Source organism: Enhydra lutris, unplaced genomic scaffold (genome assembly GCF_002288905.1).
Source record: "Enhydra lutris kenyoni isolate GAN:26980312 unplaced genomic scaffold, ASM228890v2 scaffoldscaffold36, whole genome shotgun sequence".
In the NCBI taxonomy this organism is placed as follows: Eukaryota; Metazoa; Chordata; class Mammalia; order Carnivora; family Mustelidae; genus Enhydra; species Enhydra lutris.
In genome coordinates, this window is record NW_019154120.1 from 2444869 (window position 1) to 2468031 (window position 23163).

At 58.1% G+C, this 23163-nt stretch overlaps 1 protein-coding gene across 4 annotated transcripts in view; it reads left to right on the forward strand.

The window, feature by feature from the left end:
• Positions 1-23163, forward strand: part of LOC111154230 (myelin basic protein) — a 108868-nt gene that overhangs the window by 73837 nt on the left and 11868 nt on the right. For 3 of the 4 annotated variants that reach the window (XM_022513705.1, XM_022513707.1, XM_022513706.1), the window contains exon 4: positions 2198-2634. In XM_022513705.1, the coding sequence (XP_022369413.1) occupies positions 2198-2634 (437 nt within the window). Of the gene's footprint in view, positions 1-2197; positions 2635-9017; positions 9096-23163 lie in introns of all 4 variants that reach the window. The other variant, XM_022513704.1, reaches the window with a different exon arrangement.

The window sequence follows — 23163 nt, forward strand, 5'->3', positions numbered from 1 at the left end:
TGTGTTAGCGACCGATGTGTTAGCGACCGATGTGTTAGCGACCGTTGTGTTAGCGACCGATGTGTTAGCGACCGTTGTGTTAGCGACCGATGTGTTAGTGACCGTTGTGTTAGTGACCGATGTGTTAGTGACCGTTGTGTTAGTGACCGATGTGTTAGTGACCGATGTGTTAGTGACCGTTGTGTTAGTGAAAGTGCATGTTGTCGACGCACACACTTCCGAGAATATGTGTGACGCAAGGAAGAGGCCACTACCTCTGCTGGGCTCCTCCTGGCCCCTGCAAGGGGACCTCCGTGGCCTCACCTTCATCTCTCCCGTGGCCGTCGGTCCCTCCCGCCTGTGTTCACCTGCAGGCCCAGCCACCTTCTACCCGGAAGTCTGGTCCTGCCCACATCCCACAGGGGTCTCTGGTCCCTCTTGGAGCCTTTCTGGCCCCTGAGGCCTGTGCAGTCTTGACCAGGCACCTGGGCCTCCCACTCGCCTGCTCCTCTCACCAGCCCTCTGGCTCCAGGTCTTTCTGTGGGCGTCCACCCCTATAGAGGCAGCCGCACTCCACCCCAGTGTGCCCTTGGCCCACTCATTCCATCCCTCATGGGGCCTCCCTGAAGCCCTTTACCCTGCTCTGTTGGCCTAGCTATCCCAGGTTGGTTGTGAAGGTACACACTATATTTGTGTCCTGTGGCCACAGTGACACATGAGCACAAACTAGGTGATTTATAACAACAGGAATTTCCTCTCTCACCCTCTGGAGGCTGGGAGTCTGGGACCCGGTATCTGCAAGGCTGTGCTCCTGCTGCCGGCCCTCGGGGAGGACCCCCTGCCTCTTACCTTCTGGCGTCCCCGCGTCCCCGTGTCCCCGCATCCCTGTGTCCCCGCCACCATCACACAGCCTCTGCCCTGTGCGTCTGTGTCTCTGTCCAAAGCCCCTCTTCTCATACGGACCAGCCGTGTGGTTAGGCCCGCCCTCCTCTGGTACAACCTCATCTTACCATGCTTATATTTACAAAAAACCCTATTTCCAAACACGATCACATGCATAGGGACAGGGGTTTAGGATGGGGACCTGCCATTTTGGGAACATTTCATTTCATGACACTCATTCCCATCGGCGTTCATGAGACAAGGACCGCACCTTGTTCATTACTGAAGCCCAAACATCTAGCTCAGTACATTACACTTACTAATGGTTGAATGGCCAGGTGGGTGGGTGGGTGGGAGGCTGGGTGGGACGGTGGGTGGTTGTGGGGTGTCTGGGTGGGTGGAAGGATGGTGAGTGACTGGGTGGGGTGGTAGCTGGGTGGACGGATCTGTAGATGGAGCCGTGGGTGGTTAGGGGCAGGTGACTAAGCAGGCGGCTGAGCAGATGAATGGTTAAGTGCGCGCTGCTGTTGGGTAAGTGTCAGTGAGCAGACAGGTGGGTATTTGGGTGGATGGATGGCTGATATTAAGGAACCTGTGAGTAAACCCACATTTTCTCTAGGTAAGTAACTAGGGGTGGTGTGGAGAGGACGTGCACTTACACCTGACTCGCACCTTGAGGGCAGAATGGAGGTATGGCCGTTCTGGAAGGAAAGGCTCTGTCTGTGTCTGTGTGTAAGAGCTGAGGGACGGTGAAGCCCATGGAACAGGCAGTTCCCACTTCAGACTTTACCACTGTGGCTGCTCGCAGAAAAGCCACATGGAAATGTCCTGAATAAGTGTTCTCTGGAGCAAGAGGCCTCCTGTGGGATCTGGAAACTAAAGAATTCTAAATGCCCGTTTCTTCAGGGCATGCATTGCAGAAAGATGTGGGAAGTTCCATTTTCATCAAGTACGCTAAAAATACCTTGTGCTCCCAGAGCGTTGGGCTTGGGCACCGGTGGAGCGTCCCACAGTCCTGGCCTGTCCCCGTGCGGCCGTGGGAAAACCCAGGGGTGACGGCCGTGTCCACGCTGGCCGCTTCCGTGGGAAGCAGAGTGTGCTTGGCCTGGAGCGCCAGATGTTGAGTAAGGGACGCTGAGACGAGACCCACAGGTAGGACGCTCGGGGCAGGTCAGGCCCTGCGAGAAGCCGTCGGGGCTGCCACCTAGCCTGCCGGCCCTGCTCACACTCTGTGGCTTTGGTAGGAGACAGGCAGGTCCCTCGCCCTGGAAGAAAGCGGCTTTGTCCCTCGCTCTGCTTTGCACGGCCCGTGTTCATGTCTCACTGTTGTTTGCAGGGGAGGCAGATGTGGAGCAGAACAATGGGACCCCCTCTCAGGACACAGCGGTGACAGACTCCAAGCGCACAGCGGACCCAAAGAATGCCTGGCAGGACGCCAACCCAGCTGACCCCGGGGGCCGCCCCCACTTGATCCGCCTCTTTTCCCGAGATGCTCCGGGCAGAGAGGACAACACCTTCAAAGACAGGCCCTCGGAGTCAGACGAGCTCCAGACCATCCAAGAGGACAGTGCAGCCACTCCCGAGGGCCTGGATGTGATGGCGTCACAGAAAAGACCCTCCCAGAGGCACGGATCCAAGTACCTGGCGTCAGCGAGTGCCATGGACCACGCCAGGCATGCCTTCCTCCCGAGGCACAGGGACACGGGCATCCTCGACTCCCTCGGGCGCTTCTTTGGCGGTGACAGGGGTGTGCCCAAGCGGGGCTCAGGCAAGGTGAGCTCTGAGGAGTAACTGGGGGCACATGGGACGTGTGTCCGCGGTAGTTGACAAGGAAAAGGAAGGAAAGTCAGCAGGTGAGCCAAGCCGCGGCGGAGATGCTGGCGGAGCCCCTCGGCCATCCAGCTGCTGGCCGTGCTGGCCGTGCACGGCCGCGGGCGGGGAGGGGGGCTGCGTCGCTGCTTTTACGGGCTGCATTCCCGCCCAGCTCGGCTCTGTCCCCTCCCCGCGGGGGACGCTTTCAGGATGTGGCCCAGGAGGGCGAGAACATTCTGAATTCTGCCTCTCGAGGGGGTGTGCTGTGCATATCGCGGACATTCTCCGTCCTCCAGTGTCTCGCACTCGGGGGCTCTGTGGCTGATTCTGCTTCTGTGCCCACGCTTTTGGGGTCATCATGGAGTTGTGCTCATTTTCCTCAGAGTCCATGCTGCTAGCTTTGCGTTATCTTGCAACAATCGTGTGATTGAGGACTTCTGAACAAACTCGAAATTTAAATTCGCCTTGAGCAAATTGTGTCTTTTATCCGAGTTATTTAGGGGAAAGGGCTGGAGGGATCCTTGCGTGCTTATGAATCAAAACCGTATTATTTTGTTACTGCATTAATTTGAAGAGAGAGTCTGTGAAGTTTCACTATGTAAATATTCTGTAGATACAAATCGTATCAGGAGGGAAAAGGCTCCCATCGTAGCCCAGTTCCCAGCCGCGGCCCCTGGAGGGGCATCTGCGGCAACGGCCAGTCAGAGGGCTGTCCAGGGCGGCTTTGCTGCAGCAAACGCATAGCGTGTCCTGCGCCTTTTTCCGGTCTGGTCTTAGCTGGTCCTTCGGGGAAGGGAGGGTTGCTTCAAGACAGCCGGCTCACTGGCTGTGTTCACAAAACACAGACGATGCAGCTTTGCCTCTGGCTGTGTATGCGCTGGCCCTGAAAGTCTTGGGAATGTAAAGATTCTTCCGGGTGAAGTAGGGAGCAGGGGCCTGACTTGCGATTTTAAAGGCGTTTCTAAAATTTGCTTTAGTTTCTGACCACGGTTTTTTAAAATTACTGATGATGGTAAAATCGTTGAACATAAATGGGAGGGCAGTTTGGCAGCGCCGGAATTAGGGCTCCTGGAGGCTCAGGTGTGGCTCGTGGGTCCCTGGCATCTGCCTCCAGGTGCCATCATCTCTCACGGGACACTTGTCATGACTTCTGGCCACTCACAGTTGCTGTGTCTTCAGTCCACCTTCCGCTTGGTTCTCTCGGGGTCTGTGTTTGTAGACAGTTGCTTGGACTTTGGGCCTGTCCTCACCCCAATGTGGTGGTCACCTGACCCGTTTCTGACGCTGCTGTTGCGCACAGCTATCAAACCGCACCCGACTCTGGCTGCCGGCTGTCCCTCCAAGCCCTCCTGTGCATGTGGCTTTGCCGGTTTGGGAAGTGTAAGCTCTTCTGCTTCACTCAAGGAACAGGAAAACATTTACACTGTGCAGAAAAGATTCAACGGCTGTGTAGCACATATTATAAAACAAGCTTTGTTTCGGTGGTTATGTTCTAGATTAAAATTGTGAACGCACTGGTATCAGTCATTGACTTTACTTCAGAATGGACACATACACCTGTGTGAACGTGGGTACGTGTTTTTCCTCCTTCATGTAGAGTTACAGCCACAGTTGCTTTAAGGCTCTTATCCCCTCTCATACTTTCAGAGAAAAGATTCATCTCAGAAATAGGCATCAACTTTGCAAAATAGCATTGTCTGATGATCAGGGAGCCAGAGGAATTGGAATATTTTCCCAGGATTTTGAAAAAATGAAAACCATGTTTCAAAATTGTTTTAGGATTTCTGAAGTGTCAATTCTGTTCAGTACTGAATGTTGAATAAAGCAGATTTGAAAACGAACAGCCTTGCCTTTTGGTGCCAGAGAAACCCATTAGGTTTGCACGCGTCGTCACATCGTGGCTTCCTGGAAACACAGGCCCGCGATGCCTTCCCGTGTGGAGAACTGGAAACTGGTGTCTGTTCAGAGCCTTTATTCTGCTGTGGACTCTGTTTGCTCGAAACACTGGAGACGTGAGCTTCAAGCCCTCTCCGCCCGCACGTGCCCTCGGGGGCCTAGTATTCTGGGGTCTTTCCTGGTGGCTGCGGGTGATTCCGTGGGTTGGTTTCTCTTCCTGCTTTGCTCTGCATGCGTGGAGAGATCTTTGGACCGAAGCTTGAGAAAAGAAGAGAAGCGAAGGGCCTGATTATCATCCCTAAAAGCCCTTTTCATGTTTCCACGTTTGTCATTCCTAGACGGTTGTCTCAGGTCCACAAGACCCGAAAGGGCCCCCGCCCAGGCCTGAGCGTTGGCTGCCCTACCTGGGGTGTAAAGTATGCCGGGGGGCGGGGGGGGGGGGCAATTATTCTGCTTGTCTGTCTGCAGTAGGTTCTTCCTGGTGCAATCTTGCAAGGCTGAAGGCCGGGCCCCTGGGCCCCTCCGCTGCCCCCTCCCCCGAAGCCTCGTGGGGCTCCTCCCCTCCCCCCGTCCTCGGAATGCATGGCCCTCGACCACCCTCCTGCCCACCCTCCTGTGGCTGGGAGCTGACCTTCAAGGAACCTGCATTATGAATTCCTTGAGGGGATGTTCTTCTGAGAGCCGTGGATGGAGAGCGTATTCAGGCAGAACGTGCTCTATGCTTGGGGGAGGAAACAAGGGCTCTGCTGTCTTTTTCCAGAGAACAGGTTTCCAGCTCCCGGGGCTGTGGGGCTCAGGGGCAGGGGGCAGGCCTTTAGGATGAAGGAGAAAGTGCATGCAGTCTTTGTGGACATGGCCCGCCCGCTGCCCCCTTGTCAACCCCCACCCTCCATGGCCCACACGGGTGCGGTGGCCAAAGCCTAGACCAGTCATTCGCTTTGGAAACTGCCCTTGTTCCTTCTTATCTGGAAGGGGTGAGGTTTTATGAAATAACTGAGCGGCACACACTGATGTGCCCCTGGGCTGTCCCCAAGTAGGAAGGCTGGGGGACAGGCCACTCTCTCATTTCTCCAGACAAAAGCTGATCCCCACAGATGGCTGTGTCTGTCTGTCCTGACTTCACAGCTGAGCTCCCCGGGGAACCTGCTCCCAGCCTCCCATCCTGCGGCTCTCAGGGTGGTTTCTGTGCCTCTAATTTTGATCATACAGGATGAAAGCCATTTGTCATCTACCGCTCCGCGGTACAACCGATCTCGTAAATTAACCACCACGTTATGTTTCCCAGTTCTCTCCCCACTGCATCCTCATTTATCACGTTTTAGTTCTACCATCACTTACTCCTTCGTTGTTGACATAACATCCCGATTTTGTAGCTATGCTCTGCAATCCTGTGGGAGCGCGGCATTCAGAGGCAGCAGGTCGGATGGGGTAGGAAGCCGGGGGAGCCCCCGGCCATGCGGTGCCTGACCCCCCGAGTCCGGGGCCTGGGGACCCGTACACACCCTTTCGGCGGAGAACTCCTGCCCCCAGGAGCACAGCCACGCACATGAAGCAGGTTGACTCTCCGTGCGAGGCCGTGTGCCCGTGATCTGGCCGTCCGTCCATCTGGTGCGTCACTTTGCCAAGAGGTTCGGCCCGGCTCTCTCTAGAGAACTTGCGATGTGGCAGGTGTATTTCCGGCTGTGCTCTCTGAGGCTCCCCCCAGGCACGTCTCTGTGAAGTGTCGGCGCTCTGGTCGGTTCTGGGTCGGCGACTCTGTGGCTGCAGGCGGCTTACGCCCGTCGTCCCCAGACCCTCCAAGTCCAGGGTCCCGTGGCTTCAGGGGGTGAGATCCACGTTAGGGCGAGTGGCCCTGTTCCGGGCAGTCCTGCCACACCCCTGTGTGAGCGACACCCTGGCATCAGGTCATGTGTCTGATGGCGAGAGCCTCCTGCCGGGTGTCTGTGCGCCCGTTGGATCAGCTTCTGTTCCGTGTGGGTTTCCTCCTTCACGCGCTCATTACACTTTGTAACAGAACAAGGGTGGTGAACTAACCACACGTGAATTTTTCAAGTAGTCTTCTTTGGGGTCCCCCCTGCCACCCCCATGAAGTGCATTTGTTACGGGTGATCTCGCTGGCTCCTGACGTGACACCCCACAGGTGAGTGTAGGGCTGAGCGCCGCCCCCTCGGCACACGGAGGGCAGCATCTCACTCGTGTGCTTTTGCACAGAGATGTTCTGTTCTGTTCTCTCCGGGGACAGCTCAGCGTTCTGGTCCATCCTGGCTGTGTTTATGCCGCTGACTGGGTTCAGTTTCGTCGGAGAGCACCGTCCCGCTCTGGGGGTAGTGTGGGTGCAGAACAGATTCTCTTCTCCCTGGGTGGGGGTTGGGGGGACACAGCCCAGTCGGTGGCGTTTCCCAGGCAACTGGGCACGTGAGAAACCCACCCGCCTGTGCACCCTGTTGAGGCTGTGTCCCAGCACCCTAGGAACCCCGGGAATCTGGATACAGCAGGGTACGGGATCTTCCCAAGGATGCCGGTGAGCATGAAGGTCATGGATGAGATTGGGTCTAGGATGAACTAGAAATAAAAGCAAATACACAATTAATTTGGATGTGTTCACCTGCCTTGTCCTCACTCACTGCCCACTACGTCTGTTCGCAGCATGTAGAGTGACAAACGTCACTGGTTTTCCTTTTGGTCGAAGGATGAGAGGTTTGGTGACAGGCAAGGCTGACTGGTTGATGGAGAGCTGGGGCTGACGTCGGAGGGAATGTGTCCCAGGAGGGAAGGACCGTATCCCAGGCAGGAGTCCCCACCCTAGAGCTCCTGTTAGCCCTCAGGAGCCATAGAACCCGCAGAAAGGGTAAGAGTGTCTCCGTAGGTCCCTCCCACCCCACTCTTAACTGCCCCGAGCCGTCCTGCTTCAGAGGAAGTAGTATGAAGGTAGGAAGAGATAGAGCACCAGGACTCTTCTGAGGAAGCCCCACCAGTGAGGGCTCCTCTGAGAGGCACGTCTCAGCTCTGTCCCCGCCAGCCCCGTGGGGCACACTCAGTGCCCGAGCCCCCTTCCTGCATCTGTATGGGAGGTCAGGCGAGCACGGCCACTGGAGTGCCTCGTCCTTCTGCTGTCACCTGAAGAGAGAACGCCCATCTTCCCGCTCCTCCCCGTGCTGGGGTGGGCGGCCTGCATGGCCAGCAGCGCTCGTAGCCCCAAGTGCCAGGGATGGGGGGAGGGCGGGTAGCTCGACACGGATCCCCAGAGCAACCTGGAAGCAGCCCAAGGAGCTGGTCCCCCTCATTAAGAAGGGGCATTGTTTTCAGTGGGGGGGGGCATGAGTTACAAAATTCTTCTTGGCCTTTTGGGCAAGAGTATAACGTGGACCTGCCCATCTGCCACCAGTTGGGGGGGGGGGGTGCTCCCAGCCTGTGGGGACGACCAGGCCTCATCAAGGCAGAAGCCACCGCAGCCTCGTCCCAAGATGTTGACATAAACAATTGTCTCACTCTGGCAGAACTCCGTGCCTGGGATTGAAGTCACCAGTCCGTCCTGCTGGGACAGAAATCACGGCTCCCACGTGGGGAAGAGCAGGGGTGGGGTGTAGGCACGCTCGCCCCAGATCTGCCTCGGGAAGCTCCGTGTGCAGTTCACAGTAACGCTTCTAGACACGCTAACATTCTCCTGTGCGTAACCACAGCTCACTGCACACATAACCCACCAGTAACCTGTTTTATAAAATCCATGTAATCCACAGCCAACTCGAGACATCTCCTAAAATCCTTTATGTCGGTTTTATCTCCTGACCACCGTAAGGTGCCTTCTCTCTCCTTCCTCTCTCTCTCTCCCTCTCTCTCCTCTCTCTCTCTCCCTCTCTCTCCTCTCTCTCTCTCCTCCATGTATCTGAAAGCTGGGAGGGCCGACAGAGAGAGCACAGTGACCCTGGCAGAACAGCGGTGGTTTCTCCTGTAAATCCCATACAGAAGCTCCCACACCTGCTGCAGGAGATCGAAACCCGTCCCAGGAGAGCTGGGAACCTTCTCTACTCCAGTGTAGACTTGACAAGCCCTGTAGCATGTCACTTCGGGCTGGAAGGTGCTTCCTCCGCTTGTCTGTCCAAAATCTTACAGGTCTGGTGCCTGCTCCGATGTTAAGAAAATTTGGTCACATAGTTGGGCTCAGGGCTCCAGAACTTCCCCTTAAACCTTTCTTCTTCTTCCTTTTTTTCTGACGTTCCTCTCTCCGGAGTGCCGGGGGCTCCTGCTGCTGTCTCCTCCTTCCTCTGTCCCCTCGGTGGTCACCACCCATCATCCACACGCCCTCACCCTCCGACCTCCATCCCCCACTTATCCTCCTCACCGCGCAGGGATTTGCCAAGCCCGGTCAGGAGGGGATGTTTGCCGGAGGACTTGGGGCTCTGCCAGGGGCACTGCATGGACTCAACGGCCACTCTGTGTCCCCCTGGCAGGTGCCCTGGTTCAAGCAGAGACGGAGCCCTGTGCCCTCTCATGCCCACAGCCAGCCTGGGCTGTGCACCATGTACCAGGTAAGACGTGTGTTGGCCCCGCCAGGCCCCTCCCATCCCCCCGGTGGCGGGGCTGCCTCTGGGCACACACCTGCCCACGGGCTACAGCAGGGCTGAAGCACGTGGGGGAGTCACATTTGCAAATCAAGGGGCCAGCTCCTCAAGGGAAGCTAGCGAGGGTCCAGGTGAGAAGACTGAAAACTCTCCTTCGGGAGGCCTTTGAGTTCTCAGTCGGGTAACTGCACAGGTGACGACCGCCAAGGGCCAGGTCTGGGGCAGGGGCGGGGGAAGAGCCCCCGGGGCCAGCCAGGCCTCAGCGGCTCTATGGCACTAGGACACAGAGAGTCGGTCACGACCGTGACATTGAGTTGCCCTCGAAAACCAGCGTCTGACATACACTGAGCAATCGCTAGTTGAGTTATTTTGTCACATGATGTGTGTTTTTGGGGAGTTTGCTGGCGGGCGTTGCCCCTACCTGGGCTCGGCTGGACCGCGCTGGGATGGAGGACCAGCGGTCAGCGGTTCTCGTCTCCTGCTCCGGGCACGGATGGCGAGGGGAGTAGGGAGAGGCATCATCACCCCAGCGGAATCCTAAGTCAACCAGGACTCACAGTGCCACTTACGCACGGTGGCGGCCACCACACGAGCTGGCGGCCACGGACCAACACTTTCAGGTGACAGGGCACCCGAGCCGGGCCCCCAAGTGTGTCACCTGGGAAAGCACAGAAGGCTGAGAACCCGTGCCTGGAGACGATGGACAGCACTGCGAGCACACCGTCTGACACACCTGTGGACCGTCCCCCCCAAGAGCGTCAGCGGGACAGGCTGTGGTCCCGCTCCTGTGGCCGCTCACTCTGTAGACGCCTCTCTCCGCGGCTCGTTGGTCAAAGCAAACGCCCTGCCCGGGGGGGGCCAGTGCTCCCAGATGCTCAGGCCACCCGAGCACCTGGTATGTGTGACCGGATGACAGCGGGCCCCCCACTGGCTCTGATCACCCCGAGACCACTCTGCGCCTCCGTGCCCTGCGCTCTCCACCACTGACTGAGACGGCTGCGGGCAGAAGCAGAGGCCTCTGCTGGGAGAAGGACAAGGCTGTGCTCTTTGGGTCACGCCAGAAAGCTTAGACTGTGGATCTCTCTCTTTTAAAAAATGACTTGGCAGAGAAAAGGCCACATCCCGTCCTCCCCCTCTTCACCCCAGACTGACCTCTGGGCGTGCGTTAGAGTAACCTCGCGTACAAGAAGCAGTCTGCGCGACCCCGTCTCCGTGGCCGCCTATGGACACGCTGTAAGGGACAGAGGACACCCTGGGGGCTCTGGTTCCTACATCTGTCTTCTGTTCATTTACGGACAGCCCGTAACGAGTGGGAACCGCAAATGGGACTTGGACTGGCTTACAGGAACGTCCGCGAGAACGTGGACGCACGCCCGGTGCCGGGCGGCTGTGTGGGTGGGTGCGGTACGCGCCTGTTTGTGGAGTGACAGGACGTCGAACACAGAGCCTGAGTTGAAACCAAGGACAAAGCCGGCACACAGCCAAGCCAGTGGGCTCCCCTAAGTCCTTACTGACCGTGCAGACCCTTCGAGGGCCTCAGTGGTCCACGCGACCAGTCCCCACCGTGCACAGCTCCTTCCAGGAGGCGCCCTGTGTCAGGGGTGCCCGGAGGGCCGGCAGGTCGGGTCTGGGAACCCCAGAACCTCCCTCCTGCAGGGAGCGGCACTTCCATGCTGTTCTCGAATGGAGAGAATCAATAAACCAGGGTCTTCTGTCCTCTCTGAGCAAAAGCTGCTGATTATTTGGAACATCTTCCTCCAGCAACTTGCGAACCGTTATTATGTCAAGAGGCTGGTCACGTGGACCAGAAAGTAGACCTAATGGCACCTGCCACGGGCAAGACCGCGGGGGCTTGCTACGCTGCATGGCTTCAGAGTGCACCTGACAGTCTGGGGCAAAGGGCTCTTGAAACAGGCTTGTGGGGGGATAACAGCCGCTGGGTAGAGCTGCGAGCTGAGCCGCTGACTCCCAGCCCTCAGCCCGAACCGCCACCCCTCCCCAGATTCGGGGACTCCAGACCGTGAGCAATGCCGAGCAGACACTCTGTGCCCCGACCTTCCAGAACACTCCTCCTCCTCTCTGTATCCCTGTGAGTCTCTCTGCCTCTCTCTGCAAATCCACCAGGAAAGCCAGGAAAGGACCAGCCACCATGACATCAGAGTAACCATCAAAGGACAGATGGGTTCCACCGTTGTCGGTGGCTTCCACGAGCCAGCTCCCCACCAGGAATTCTCTGATTCCAAGGGATCCAACGGTGTCCTGGAACTACTGGAGCTCAGCTTTTCTAGGGGTGGAAGTGACCCTGCAGCTGGGAGAGGGGAGCCCATGCCGGCAGGTGGCATCATCTTTGGGAACCCAAAGGCAAGCTGGAGAGGTGAGAATTCCAAGGGAGAGACGGAGAGCAGAGTGCTGGAGGGCAGGCCCCTAGGAAAATACCAAATTCTTTCAACTTATGTGTCCTGCTCTGCGCCCCTGGCCCCATCTCCCTGCATGGGGTCCCATCTCGGGGGACTGCGTGAAGCATGACGCTGTGGGTGTGCCGAGCCTCACGCAGGACACTCAGTCCCGTGGCCGACCCTCCATGCGTGGCCTCCCCCTGAGTCCTGGGGGCTGGTGAAGAGCGGCAGTGGGACAGCATCCACCCCGACGGCCCCTGGCTCCTAGTCTCTTGGAGGCTGAAGGACACTTCATCCAGGCCTCCCTGGCTGGAGAGGGCCCGGGCAGCCCCCACGCTCCCACTCCAGAGTGCCAAGGAGCCAAGACACCTCGTGCCGTGGACCAGAGCAGAGTTAAAACCAGAGACACAGGCTGTGGCTTGGCTTCAACCGCTGGGCTCCCTTTCCTCACCGGAAAAGCACCAACAACAGCGAAAGTAGCCTTCTGTGCTGCCCACACCGTGGGGAACCCGTGCCCCCCCAGCCCTGGGCACCCCTAGGTCTGGTGTGTCCTGCCTTTCAGCCATGCGACGCCTGAGAGCCTCCGGATGGACACCCAGGGCCCCGGACGCTTCTGGCTTCCCGTCCACCGGTCACTGCCTCTGGCCGTGGGGTGGAGGTGGGGGCGGGTGCGTTGCTGCTTCCAGGCCTCAGCTTCTCGACCACACAGTAGGTGACAGATGAAGGCCTTTTCTCTGAAGACTGTGCAGCGCGTCCGGGGACATCTGCAGGTGCTCCCGGGGACTCAGGTCTCACCAGCAGCCATCGGGATGCCTTTGGGTGCTCTCGGCCTGTGAGAGCTCGGTCTGTGTGCAGGGGAGACAGAAATCCCCATCTCCCGGCCTCCGAAGATGCCCTTCCCACCCCCCTTGTCTCCTGAATCAGATCCTCCCGTTTGCCGAACTCTGGCTCTGGCCGGAGGTGGATGAGCCCCGTGGCCGCACATCTGGTGGACGCCATGGGTCTGGCCATGGGCACCGAGAGAGACCAGGCTCCTCGGGGAGCGTGCCGGCGGAGACGGGTGGCCTGGCCTCTCCCCCGGGGGCCCAGCGCTCCGCTCTGCCCCTGAGGGCTACTTCCCATCGCCGCTGAACCTGGGGCCAAGGCCCTCACCTACTGCACAACCCATTACAACTTGTCTTGTCCAAAGAGAACGCTCCGGACCCCACAGCCCTGACCTGCTCACCCACCTTCTGTGCAGAGATGACTGGATTCCAAGAAGAGACACTGGGGCCATCGTTCTGGTGTCTAGGCCCGTTGGGACATTCGCTTGACGTTTATGCTCAAAGAGCCTCCTGTGCCCATTGGACTCACTGAGGTCTTTGCAAACCGGGTGCCTGGAAGCAGTGGACACAGACCAGAGCGGTGTGGACCGACGTCTGGCTCTGCTTCCCACCTCCCTGGAGACAGCAAGGAAGCATCAGGAAGGCCGCATTCCAGAAGGGCTGTGAACCCTGCGCCAGCCACCCTGACTCTGGGGGAGCAGAGCTTCCCCGCGGGGAAGACACCTCTTTCCTTTCAGGGAGCGCTGCCAGTTTCCCCAGGCGAGGGGCGGGGACGCTGCTGCGTCTCTGGAGCCCCGGGTCACCAGTCGCTGGTCACCACAGCCACGCCCTCCGCAGGGATGCCTCGGCAGAAGGGCCTGTTAAGAGGCGGGCACTCGCTAGGTCACCGGTGCTTGTGGCTTTGGGAGCCTCTCAGGGCCACTTCCAGCCCGACAGGCACCCCCGCCCCCTCTGTGGCCTTCCTCTCTGCCGTGCCCACCGCCCAGGATGACGGAGCTGGACCCCGGGCATCAGGCTGTGACATGGGGCTTGCTGTCTCTTTCTGTGCCCAGGGGGACAGCCTCTTGTCATTCCGACCCCTGCATGGTCCCCGAGGGGGACAGAGCCATCCCTGCAGGGTAGGGGATGGTCGTCTCCCGATTTGCCAAAGGGAGTCAGAACCCCGCCGCTCCCCCACGGCCCCGCAGACGGCAGCCTTCGTCGTCACCCTCGTCTTCACCGTCTGCTAATGGCAAAGCCCTGGACCTTGGCACCAGTCCCTGCCGAGCTGACCGCTGGGGACAGCCGCACGCCCACAAGCCGCCGTGCCCACAGGCTGCACAGCCTGCCCACGGCCTCACTTTCCGGGATTGGAGAAGAGACCGACTGTCGGGTGCCAGTAACCTAAAATTTCCCTGTAAATCAAAGGTCTGCCTGTAAATTCCTCCAGAAATAGAGAAATGACTGCCGTTGGCCCCGCACAGCTCTCTCTGAAGAAAGAAACTCGCGGCTCTAATTAAACTCACTCGAGTCAACAATCCAGAAACGAACACATCCTTCAGCTTGCAGGGAACAAAAGCACAGGGCACACTGCACGTGCCCTTCAGACAGAGAAGAATGTCCCCCATTTGTGACATCTGGGACGTCTTGACTTTGCCCCAAAACACAGCCCGAACGCTGTCTCCTGAGGCACATTGGAAGTCTGAGCAAAACCGGCGTCACAGCTTCATCTGAGAAACAGACATGAACAAAAGTAGGAGCGTGGCCAAGGCCACGGGAGAGGCTCGTCTGGCCACCCGTGGTGTCTGGGGACACCCGCGAGTCACGGGGTTTGTGGGGCGCCGATGGGAGCGCCCCTGCCCCGGCTCTCTCCCCGACACACCCGGACCGGAAAGGGAGCGAGGTCACAGCTCAGATGCCTCACAGTCAGACCCGTCTCTCATCTGCAAACTTGTAACCCTTGGCGCACTTGCTGGTTTGGAAGTACTTCCCGGGGCGCCCGGGCTAGCACCTGGGGCAGGAAGGGCGGCTCGTGGTGGAAACAGGCATGGCCGGCAGGGATGAGGAGAGCGTTGGATGGAAGGAAGGAAGCTGCTCCTGCTGCGGCCTCTTCAGGGAGTCCTTGAGGAGGATAAGCGACTGAAACCAGATTGCCCGCGGCCTCGAAGGGTCTCTACCCGCCATGGAAGGAGCGTGAAGCGGGGAGGGGGGCGGGAAAGGTATGTGGGTTCCTTCTGTGCTGTTTGTGGTCAGTAAACATGAGGAACGTCACACACGAGCGTGCTGGGGTTTAGCTCCCGGAGGAAGACATTCCAGCGACCCCGTCCTGTTCGCCGCGCCTTGTGGTCCGTGGCCCCAAACAGGTCACGCAGATTCACCACATGGCTCCCTGGAAAGGAATCTCCCAGGAATGCCCCCCAGTCAGAGACTTCTCTGGCACGAAAAAGCAAAATGCACCTTCCTTTACTCGGTCACTCTCAGGACCCCTGGTGAAACCCTCTGCATGGACGGCGGGGCAGGACACAGGGCTGTCCTGTGGCGTTCAGCCCTTCGGTTACAGGCAGAAGCCCCAGCACGTGTCCGTCTCCCACCTGGCCGGCAGGGGCCGCTTTCAGTCCCACGAACAGAGCAGGATGGCGTAGCCCTTACGGGCTGCTCGTGGGGAGCTGCGGCGTCTCCTGGCTCCGTGGGAGCTGACTGGCCCTAGCTTTAATGACGCGGAAATGCATCCTTCAAAACGATCACCAAACTGGAAAATCTCGCCTCATCAACCGCTGTTTTGCATTCACTGGCCCCAGCTGTCCATGTTTACCAAAAGTGAGTCAGAACTAATCTTCCTGGGAAGAGTGGCAGCCGCAGCGGTCCCCAGCTCTCTGGGCACTAACGGGCCCCTCTGACACGGTCAATAGATCCTACTTTTCCTTGTATACAGGAACATTTGTAGTTCTAGCCTGTCACACCTTCACAAGGTAACGTAAGGTAAGTCTACACATTTTTAAAGAATAAAATAATCCTACACTTTTTAAAAAATCCATTCTCCCTTCCTACCTTTTCCTTCTGTCGAAAGGCTAGCCTGCGATTTCTTCATCTGCTTCCAAGTGTTAGGTTTGGAACATCAGCCTCTGCCCCAAGTGGAAGCCACAAGAATCTGGCTCGGGGTGGTGGTTGCAGCCCCCGTCCTGGACCAAAAGTCAAGAGAGGCAGTGCCCCCCCCAACCGCTCTCGAGTATCGGCTGCCGCACCTGTTAAATGGAGCGGTGTTTCCTGCCCCACCAACGATGCGGGAGAGCATGAGAATCACACACCCTGTATTTTAAAAGCCAGTGGAATCGCTTTCCTTATTCCTTTTTTGAATGGAATCCTTTGGGGACACAGAGAGAAATTCCTAGAACTCGTGTGGTTTAGCTACGTAGGACGCCGCCAGGAGGAAAACCATTACTGGGGTTAGCCCCGGGCACCCCGTGTCTGGACCCTCCAAGACAGGGTGACAGACGAGTCCTGGGGGCGTCGGGGCCGTGGGACAGAGTGAGGCGGCTGCGTAGGGCCTCCAGCGACCAGAGTTCCGTGCCGGGATCAGATCCTTGCTAAGGACCCGTGCCTGGGCTGAGCGGCCGGAGCGGGGGCACGGGCTGGTGTGAGGAGCACCGTCCGCGCCGAGTTCCCCAAGGAGCCTCGACTGTGAGCTCAAGAACGGGCAGGGCCCACGTAGGAACCGCTCCCTGAGCTCCCTTCTTTCTCCATCCCGTAGGAAAGACGGAGCAGATACCAGCACGCACCTTGGGTTAGAAGGATCAGCGTCCCCCAAATCAGTGCCCCGTAGAGAGGCGGGGGATGGAACATACGAGTCGTTCCTGTGTGTTGTTGGAAGGAAGCTGGAGCATCCTCCGTGGTATTTAAGAGAGATTCTACTATTATGACATACCCGAGGCCGTCACCCCATTAGGACAACCTTAACCATTAGGGACGAAGGCTAGACGCACTCGGTCTTGAAGTTTGGGTTAAACCCCCGGAGAGGGCCGGTGCTAACGCGGCCGCAGCGCGCCTCGCCACCGCTCCCGGCTGGCGGCCGCGTTAGCTGCTGCGTCTGTGCCGCGTGCGCAGGGACGCGCGGCCGCTCCCCGCCCCTCCCGGGCGCTCGGGCTAGAGCGTCCGTCCAGAAGAGAAAAGCCCCGCGGTGAGGCCTGGGCCGTGGGAGGCAGGGACCCCAGGGCTCACGGGGCTGCGCTTGTGCAACGGGGAGCGCCCGGGTGCGTCTGGGAGCCCCGCGCCCGTGGGCGGCGCGCACAGGGTGGGGAGCAGCCCAGGCCGGGGTTCCCGGGATTTCGGTCGCGCGCGCCGACGGCTCCGGAGAGGTAAGAGGTCGGGTAGGAGCCGCGGCCTTTCCGGCCGCTCACCACGGGCCTCGGCACCGGGAGAGTCACGGTTTTCGCGGGAACGGCGTTTCCTGCGCAGAGGGAAGGGGCCGCCGCTGCCTCTGCTCAGTCCGAGTGCGCGCGGGGCGGGCGCGGCCGGGGGCGGCGGACCTGCAGGCGCGTCGGGTGAAAACTAACGTCCTGTTAGGACGCGGCGCTCGGCAACGCGGAACGGCTGGAAAGGCCTTCCCGGGTCCGGGGCGGCGCGGCCGAGGCCCGGAAGCCGGTGCGCGGGCTCCCCCTGCTGGCGCCGGGCGTTATCGCAAGCGGAGGGAAGCGTTTCCAGAAGCCGTGCAAGGACACAGGTTAAAGGAAAGAGCAGGTTACCCTAAAAATTAGTGCAACGGTTGCCCTTTGTGCCTTGGCTTCCCTCCCACGGCGTGAGACTTGATTTGCCATCAAGGAGTTGTCATTTTATTGGTTTTGACGCCAAAAGGAAGAGTAACCCGGTCGTGCCATAAATATTGTGCGAACTGACAGCCGGTTCCAGGGCACCTGCCCATTTGTCTGTTTATGTGTGCGCAGAGCTGGGTCCGGACACTGTTTCCCCAAATCGAGAAACAAGGGCCATCCCTAAGTGGTAGAATTTCTTCTACAACCTTTCAGATTTTGACTTTTCTATATAACAAGTTTGTGTTATTTTTCTCATTGGCCCAAAAACTTTCATTAAAAATAAGCAGATTAATATTCTCAAATCTCGCTTGTGCAAAAATGTTCAGCTGTACGTGTGGAGACGGCCTCGCCTCGGGTGTGGCCCGGGGGCTCCCGGGCTCTGACAGCTCTTGGCCCCGCAGGGAGCTGCTGCCCTGCCCCTCGTCCCAGATCATCCCGGCTGACCTGAGGACGCCCCCTCTCCCTCCTAACCTCCTGCCGGAAACGAGGCTCCAGGAAGGGGATGGACGTGGGCAAGACACACCAGTCTTGACAAATAAGGGCAAACTGTCAACCATTTGCCTCTTTTTTCAACCTTAGTGAACACAAAAGTGCTTCATCAGAGAATTACTAACTCTGTGTCCTGAAAACTAACTAAGCGTTGGGCGCCTGGGTGGCTCAGTGGAGGAAGCATCTGACTCTTGGTCTCGGCTCACATCTTGATCTCAGGGTCGTGGGATTGCGCCCGTGTTGAGAGCTAAAAAAAAAAAGAAGAAGAAAAAAAAAGAAAGAAAAGAAAAAAGGAAAAGCAACAACAGACTAAGGAAGAAGACCCCTTCTTCTGTCCGGGGCCCCCATCCAGTGAGCCTCTGGCAGGGGACTCCATCCGCCACCAGTATTTGTGGGGCAGAGGCTGAAGACCAAGGAGGGATGGAGAGGGAAACCCCACAAGTGACCAGCCCGCGACCCTCGCGCCCATCCGCCTGGCCTGGCCGCAGCTGGTCTGCGGGGCTGACAGGTCACCTCGTGCCCCGAGACCTGCCCCTCTTCCCTCCTGCCACTGCTTCCTCCGGACACAGCGTCCTCCCCGTCTCTCCAGTCTCAGCACATGAGCCCCTTCCTTCCAGTGCCGCATGAGAAAAGGCTAAGTACCCACGTCCCATGAACTGTAAAATTTAACAAATAACCAAAACCCCAGTGTTTTGGAAGCGCCTCCCCAGGCCTGCCAGGGGCTCCTGCTGCCACATGGGCAGATGCCAGCCCTGATCTGACCTGACCCGACTGTCAGCCCCAGACACTTCCCTAGGGGAGGGCCCTGTGGCCCCTCCAGCCGTGGGTGGGCCGCTCCTTTCAGCAGTGCAGACCGGCCACATGGCGCTAGCCTCGTACTTGGCCACCATACGCGTTCTCCCTGCCCGACCGCTTCCCTCCGAGCTGCTGGGGGTCCGGGCACCCCTTCTGCCAGTTGTCGGAGGCGTTGCCAGATGTGGGCAAGCCAGGGGCTCAGCACAGAAGCCAGAAGGGGGGAGCCCCCCAGGTGCCCTCGATGGAGGGATGGACAAACCAAAGGGGTGTGTCCATGCGACAGAACGTCATCCAGCCTGAGTGATCTAGGAGGGGAATTGTGGCGGCTGCTCCCGCACGGGTGAGCCTCAGAGGGCATGGTTACGAGCAGCCAGACACGGCGGGACCCACCAGCCTTCCCTGCGAGGTGCCTGGGACAGTTACATCCATGGAGACGCAAAGGGGGTGGTGGGCACCAGGGGCCAGGGGCAGGGAAACGAGGGCTTGGTGCATCTGGAGGGACGGCCAGACTCACGGACACGGGCCTCCAGCTGGACAGTCCTGGTGACGACACAGTGTCTTCTTCAACACTCCGCTTCATAAAGACAGACCCTGCTGATGGCGGTGGTCCAGTTTCGGTACTAATCTAGAGACACAGATGCGCTTTCTGTGTGCAGTTCTGTGAATTTTAATGCCTGTGGCCTTCTGTGTAGCTGCCAGCACAGTGAGGACCCTTCAGCCCAGAGCTGTCCCCACTGCGTTCCCATCGTACCCACACCACAGCCTCCCCTCGCCCATCCCTGCGCCCTGGCGACTGCCGCTGTGCTCCCCACCATGGTTGAATCATTAGAAGAACGTCCTGTAAATCTCGGAGTGGCTTCTTCCACTCAGCGTGACACCATGGAGATGCCTCTGAGTTTCCACAGGTATCACGCTTGTCCCGTCTTCCTGCTGCCGTTCCGTCTGCCTTTCCTCTCACTGAGGAACGTTTGGGTTGTTTAGGCTAATTAGTGATCTTCAGGAATTGAGCTGCTAATAAACACTCGTGGACAGGTTTGGTTTTTTTTAATGAACGTAAGTTTTCATTTAATATTGAAATTACTATTTCCCTCAAGAAGTTCTTGGCCAATATATTCATTACAAAAAAAAAAAAAAAGAGTTCCAGAAATATTGTTTGCCTTCTACCCTTCCAAGCAGGGAGTAGGGTTGCTGGGTCCTACGGGAAGTAAATGGTTAACTCTAGAAGAAGTTGCCAGGTTGCTTGACAGAGGCCTGTACCATTTTGCATTCTTACCAGCAGTGCAAGAGAGCCCGCGGCGCCGCACGCTCTTGCCGACACTTAGTATCGTCAGTATTGTAAATGTCACCCACGGTGACGTCTTCTTGCGGCTCTGAGCTGCGTTTCCCAGTGGCTGACGGTGCCAAGCAGCCTCTCATGTCCCCGTCGTGCCCCGGCCGCATCGACTCCGTGTCTGGGCTGTCACTCTGAACGGGGTTGTTTTTAACCGACGAGTTTTGAAAGCTCCTTCCGTAGCCTGGTTTCGGTGCTTTGTCAGATGTGTGTTTTGCGCATATTTTCTTCAGGCTGTAGCCTGACTTTTCATTCTCTTAACAGTGTCTTTTGCAAAACCAAAGCTTTTAAATTTTATGGGCCATTCCTTGGATGTCATGTCTAAGAACTATGCTTTCTTCTAAATTTGTGCAGTTTTACGTTGTTGATAAAGATCTATAGTCCGTTTTGAGTTCCTTTTTGGATAAGGTGCATCATTGGGTTGAGGTTCTTTTTTTTTTTTTTTTTAATATGGAGACATGGTTGTCCCAAAACCATTTTTTGAAAAGACTCCTGAACGGTCTTTGCGTCTTCACCTTCCTCAGAAACCAGCGGGTCACATTTGTTGAGCCGGTTTCTGGACACAGGGCTCGCCGATCCGTGTCTGTCCCTCATCCAACACCACACTCCCTTCGTTACGTGCACTATATAGAAACCTGGAAATCAAGGGGTGTCCTCGAGCTTTATTCTTCTTTTCCACAATCGCTGGGCCATTTTGGTCCCTTGGCATTTCTGTTACAGTCTCAGAAACAGCTTGTCTGTATCTCAACAAAACCCCGCTGGGACTTTGGAAGGGCCTCCAGGACGTCCGGCTGTCTGGGGAGAGTGGACACTTTTGCCGCGCTGAGCCTTGCCGTCCACAAACACGGACGTCTGCCTGCCGGCTCAGGTCTCTGCTCTCTTCCCCAGCATCTCCTGGCGTTTACCGTAGAGACCCCATCTGTGTTTCCTACATTTATACTAACAGTTTCTTTCTCTGATGCTGTTGTGCACGGCACTGTTCTCAGATTTTGCTGTTTTATCTGACTCTTCATTATGCAATGTGTAGAAATGTGGTTGGTTACATGTCATTTTACTGCCAGGGCACGACAGATAGAATGACGCAGTTGGAATCGGGGGACGTCCTCGGATCCCCCACGCGGCCGTCAGTTTGCAACCAGGCGTCCAGGTCAAGTCCATGCTCGGGGGGGTGGGGCTTCGCCATGCGTGTGACGGAAGAAGCGTGGTTCCAGCCGGACGCCTGTGTGAGCTCTGTATTAGAGGTGCTCTGCGCGCCAGCACGTCAGTCCAACACACGGTTCACGTGTGCCGCGTGCTCAGTTCCGTGCCACGGGTTCCGAATAAGCACACCCACCACCCTTTCCGTGAGCAGTGCTGACCCCCGATGCTGTGCTCCCAGAGCCCAAATGCAGTTTGTCAGCTTCATGCCTCCTTTAAATTATGCTTCCCTCAGAAGATTGGCGACCAATATCTTCATCGCAAAAAACCACAAAATACATAATTTGTCTTGCAGCATCAGAGCAGGCGTGCGTAAGTCACGTGAGAAGTGTTATCACCTGTGTAACACCTCCGTGTCTAGCTCACAACACGAGCACGTCTGAATTGTCCGAGAGCCGCGCCACAGGACTTTCCAGTCACGTCTGTGAAAACCTCTGTGTAAAGTTTGAGGCGTTTCTCCAGTTTAACCACAGGCATGTCCGTTACGGGTGTGAGATGCGTCCGTGACCCAATATCCAGTCCTGGGCACGCGGGAGAACAACGTACGAACACGGGAGAAGAGCGGGGTGCGCGGGGCAGCCCGCCGACTGCCTCAGTCCAGGCCGTTAGGACGGGATCTTGTAAATGACCACCTGCAGGACGAGTGAGACACTGAAAAGATATTTGTCTTAAAGTAACTAATTTAAATCATTTCCTGGCTCATCTGTTTTGCTTTTTAATTCTTGACTTCATGCTCACTCGTTCCTTGGAGGGAGCATACGAGGTTGGCGCGCGCGTTGAGTGTGACCAGCTGGTGAGGCCAGACGCTGGAGACGGGCTGCTGGACGAGGTGGGCAGGGACTGGGTCCCTGGGGTCCCTGTGGCATCAGCGGAGAGCGGGTGGAACAGGAAGGCCAGGAGTTTCAGCAGTAACAGAACCCCTCCGGCTCGCTCCCTGCTGTGCCCACACCTCCAGGCCAGTGCCCCCCGGCTCCCTGGGCCTCCCCTGCAGGTGCTGGGGCAGACCTGAGCGGCCGGGCTCCCGGCGGGCCGCTGGCACTGCACACTCAGGCTGCTCATGGGCGAGCGGTGTGGGAGGCTAATGACACCCCAGGCCTGCAGGGGGCTGGAGCCGGCTCCTCACAGGAGGAGGGCAGAGCGACCAGGGCAGAGGGCGGAGGAAGGAGTGCCGGCGCGGGGGCTGGGCCGAGAGCGCGCACGGCCCTCCCCAGAGGCAGGGAGCAGGATCCCCATGGCGCAGAGGCCGGCCGCGCGTGGGGAACGTGTCCACAGCACAGCGAGGTGGCCGCGCCGTCAGAGCAAAGACCCGCACTCAGGAAGCAGCACACACACCGCGTGGCTGGGAGTCGGGTGGGCTCGCAGCGGTCCTCCGGCCAGAGAAAACATGCTCTGTTTGGTAAAGCCAAAGCGGGGGGTGGTCGGGAGTGCAGCGGGGAGAGGACCACCGGGTTTGCAGACGCGTCCTGGCCGGAAAGGGAACAAACAGAGGAAGAGCTCACCAGCTTCTGTTTTAGCGACAGTCCTGGGAAGGGGCGGATGCAAGTGGAGCACTGGAGAGAGACAAGACATGTTCCTGGAGGCAAGGGTGACCACGGAGTTGCAGACCTGGGGGTCTGAGGCAAGAAAACAGACATCTGGGGTCAGCCGGCATGTCCCCAACAGTGGGTGCTGGGTGCATGCACCCGTCCCTCCATCCACAGCCCAGCCTGGGTACAACAGTCACTGGTTAGGTGAGGCCCACCGAAGGCCTCAAATGCTGGAGGCGGTAGACTCCTTAGAGGCAAACTGTCTCTTGAAGAAGGGCTTGGCCTCACACAGGCTGCACAAAGCTGAGGAGGGAAGGGAGGATCTGCAGGGACCTCAGCCCATGTAATGAAACGCCCCTGGTCCTCTGATGCCAGACCAGCCCCAGAGAAGCTCCCATGGCCCTCATTTCCCTCACGTTCTCCCCCATGCATGTTACTGGGCGAGCAGGAGGGAAGCCCCAGGATCAGTTCCGCAAGCTCGCGTCCCTGAGCGCTTGGTGTACGGGCCACGCTCAGCCCAGGGTGCAGGGGCGCGTGGGGGCTGGTACGCCGTGGGCCTCGCTCCTTCCACCACGTTCTGTGTCATCTCTGCAGCACTTCCGGAGCTGGGAAGGGCTGGGCACTGCGGCCCACAGCCTTCCCTCGGCTCAAGATGAGGAAGCGGTCGTCCCAACCTGGGCGGGTGCCAGTGCTG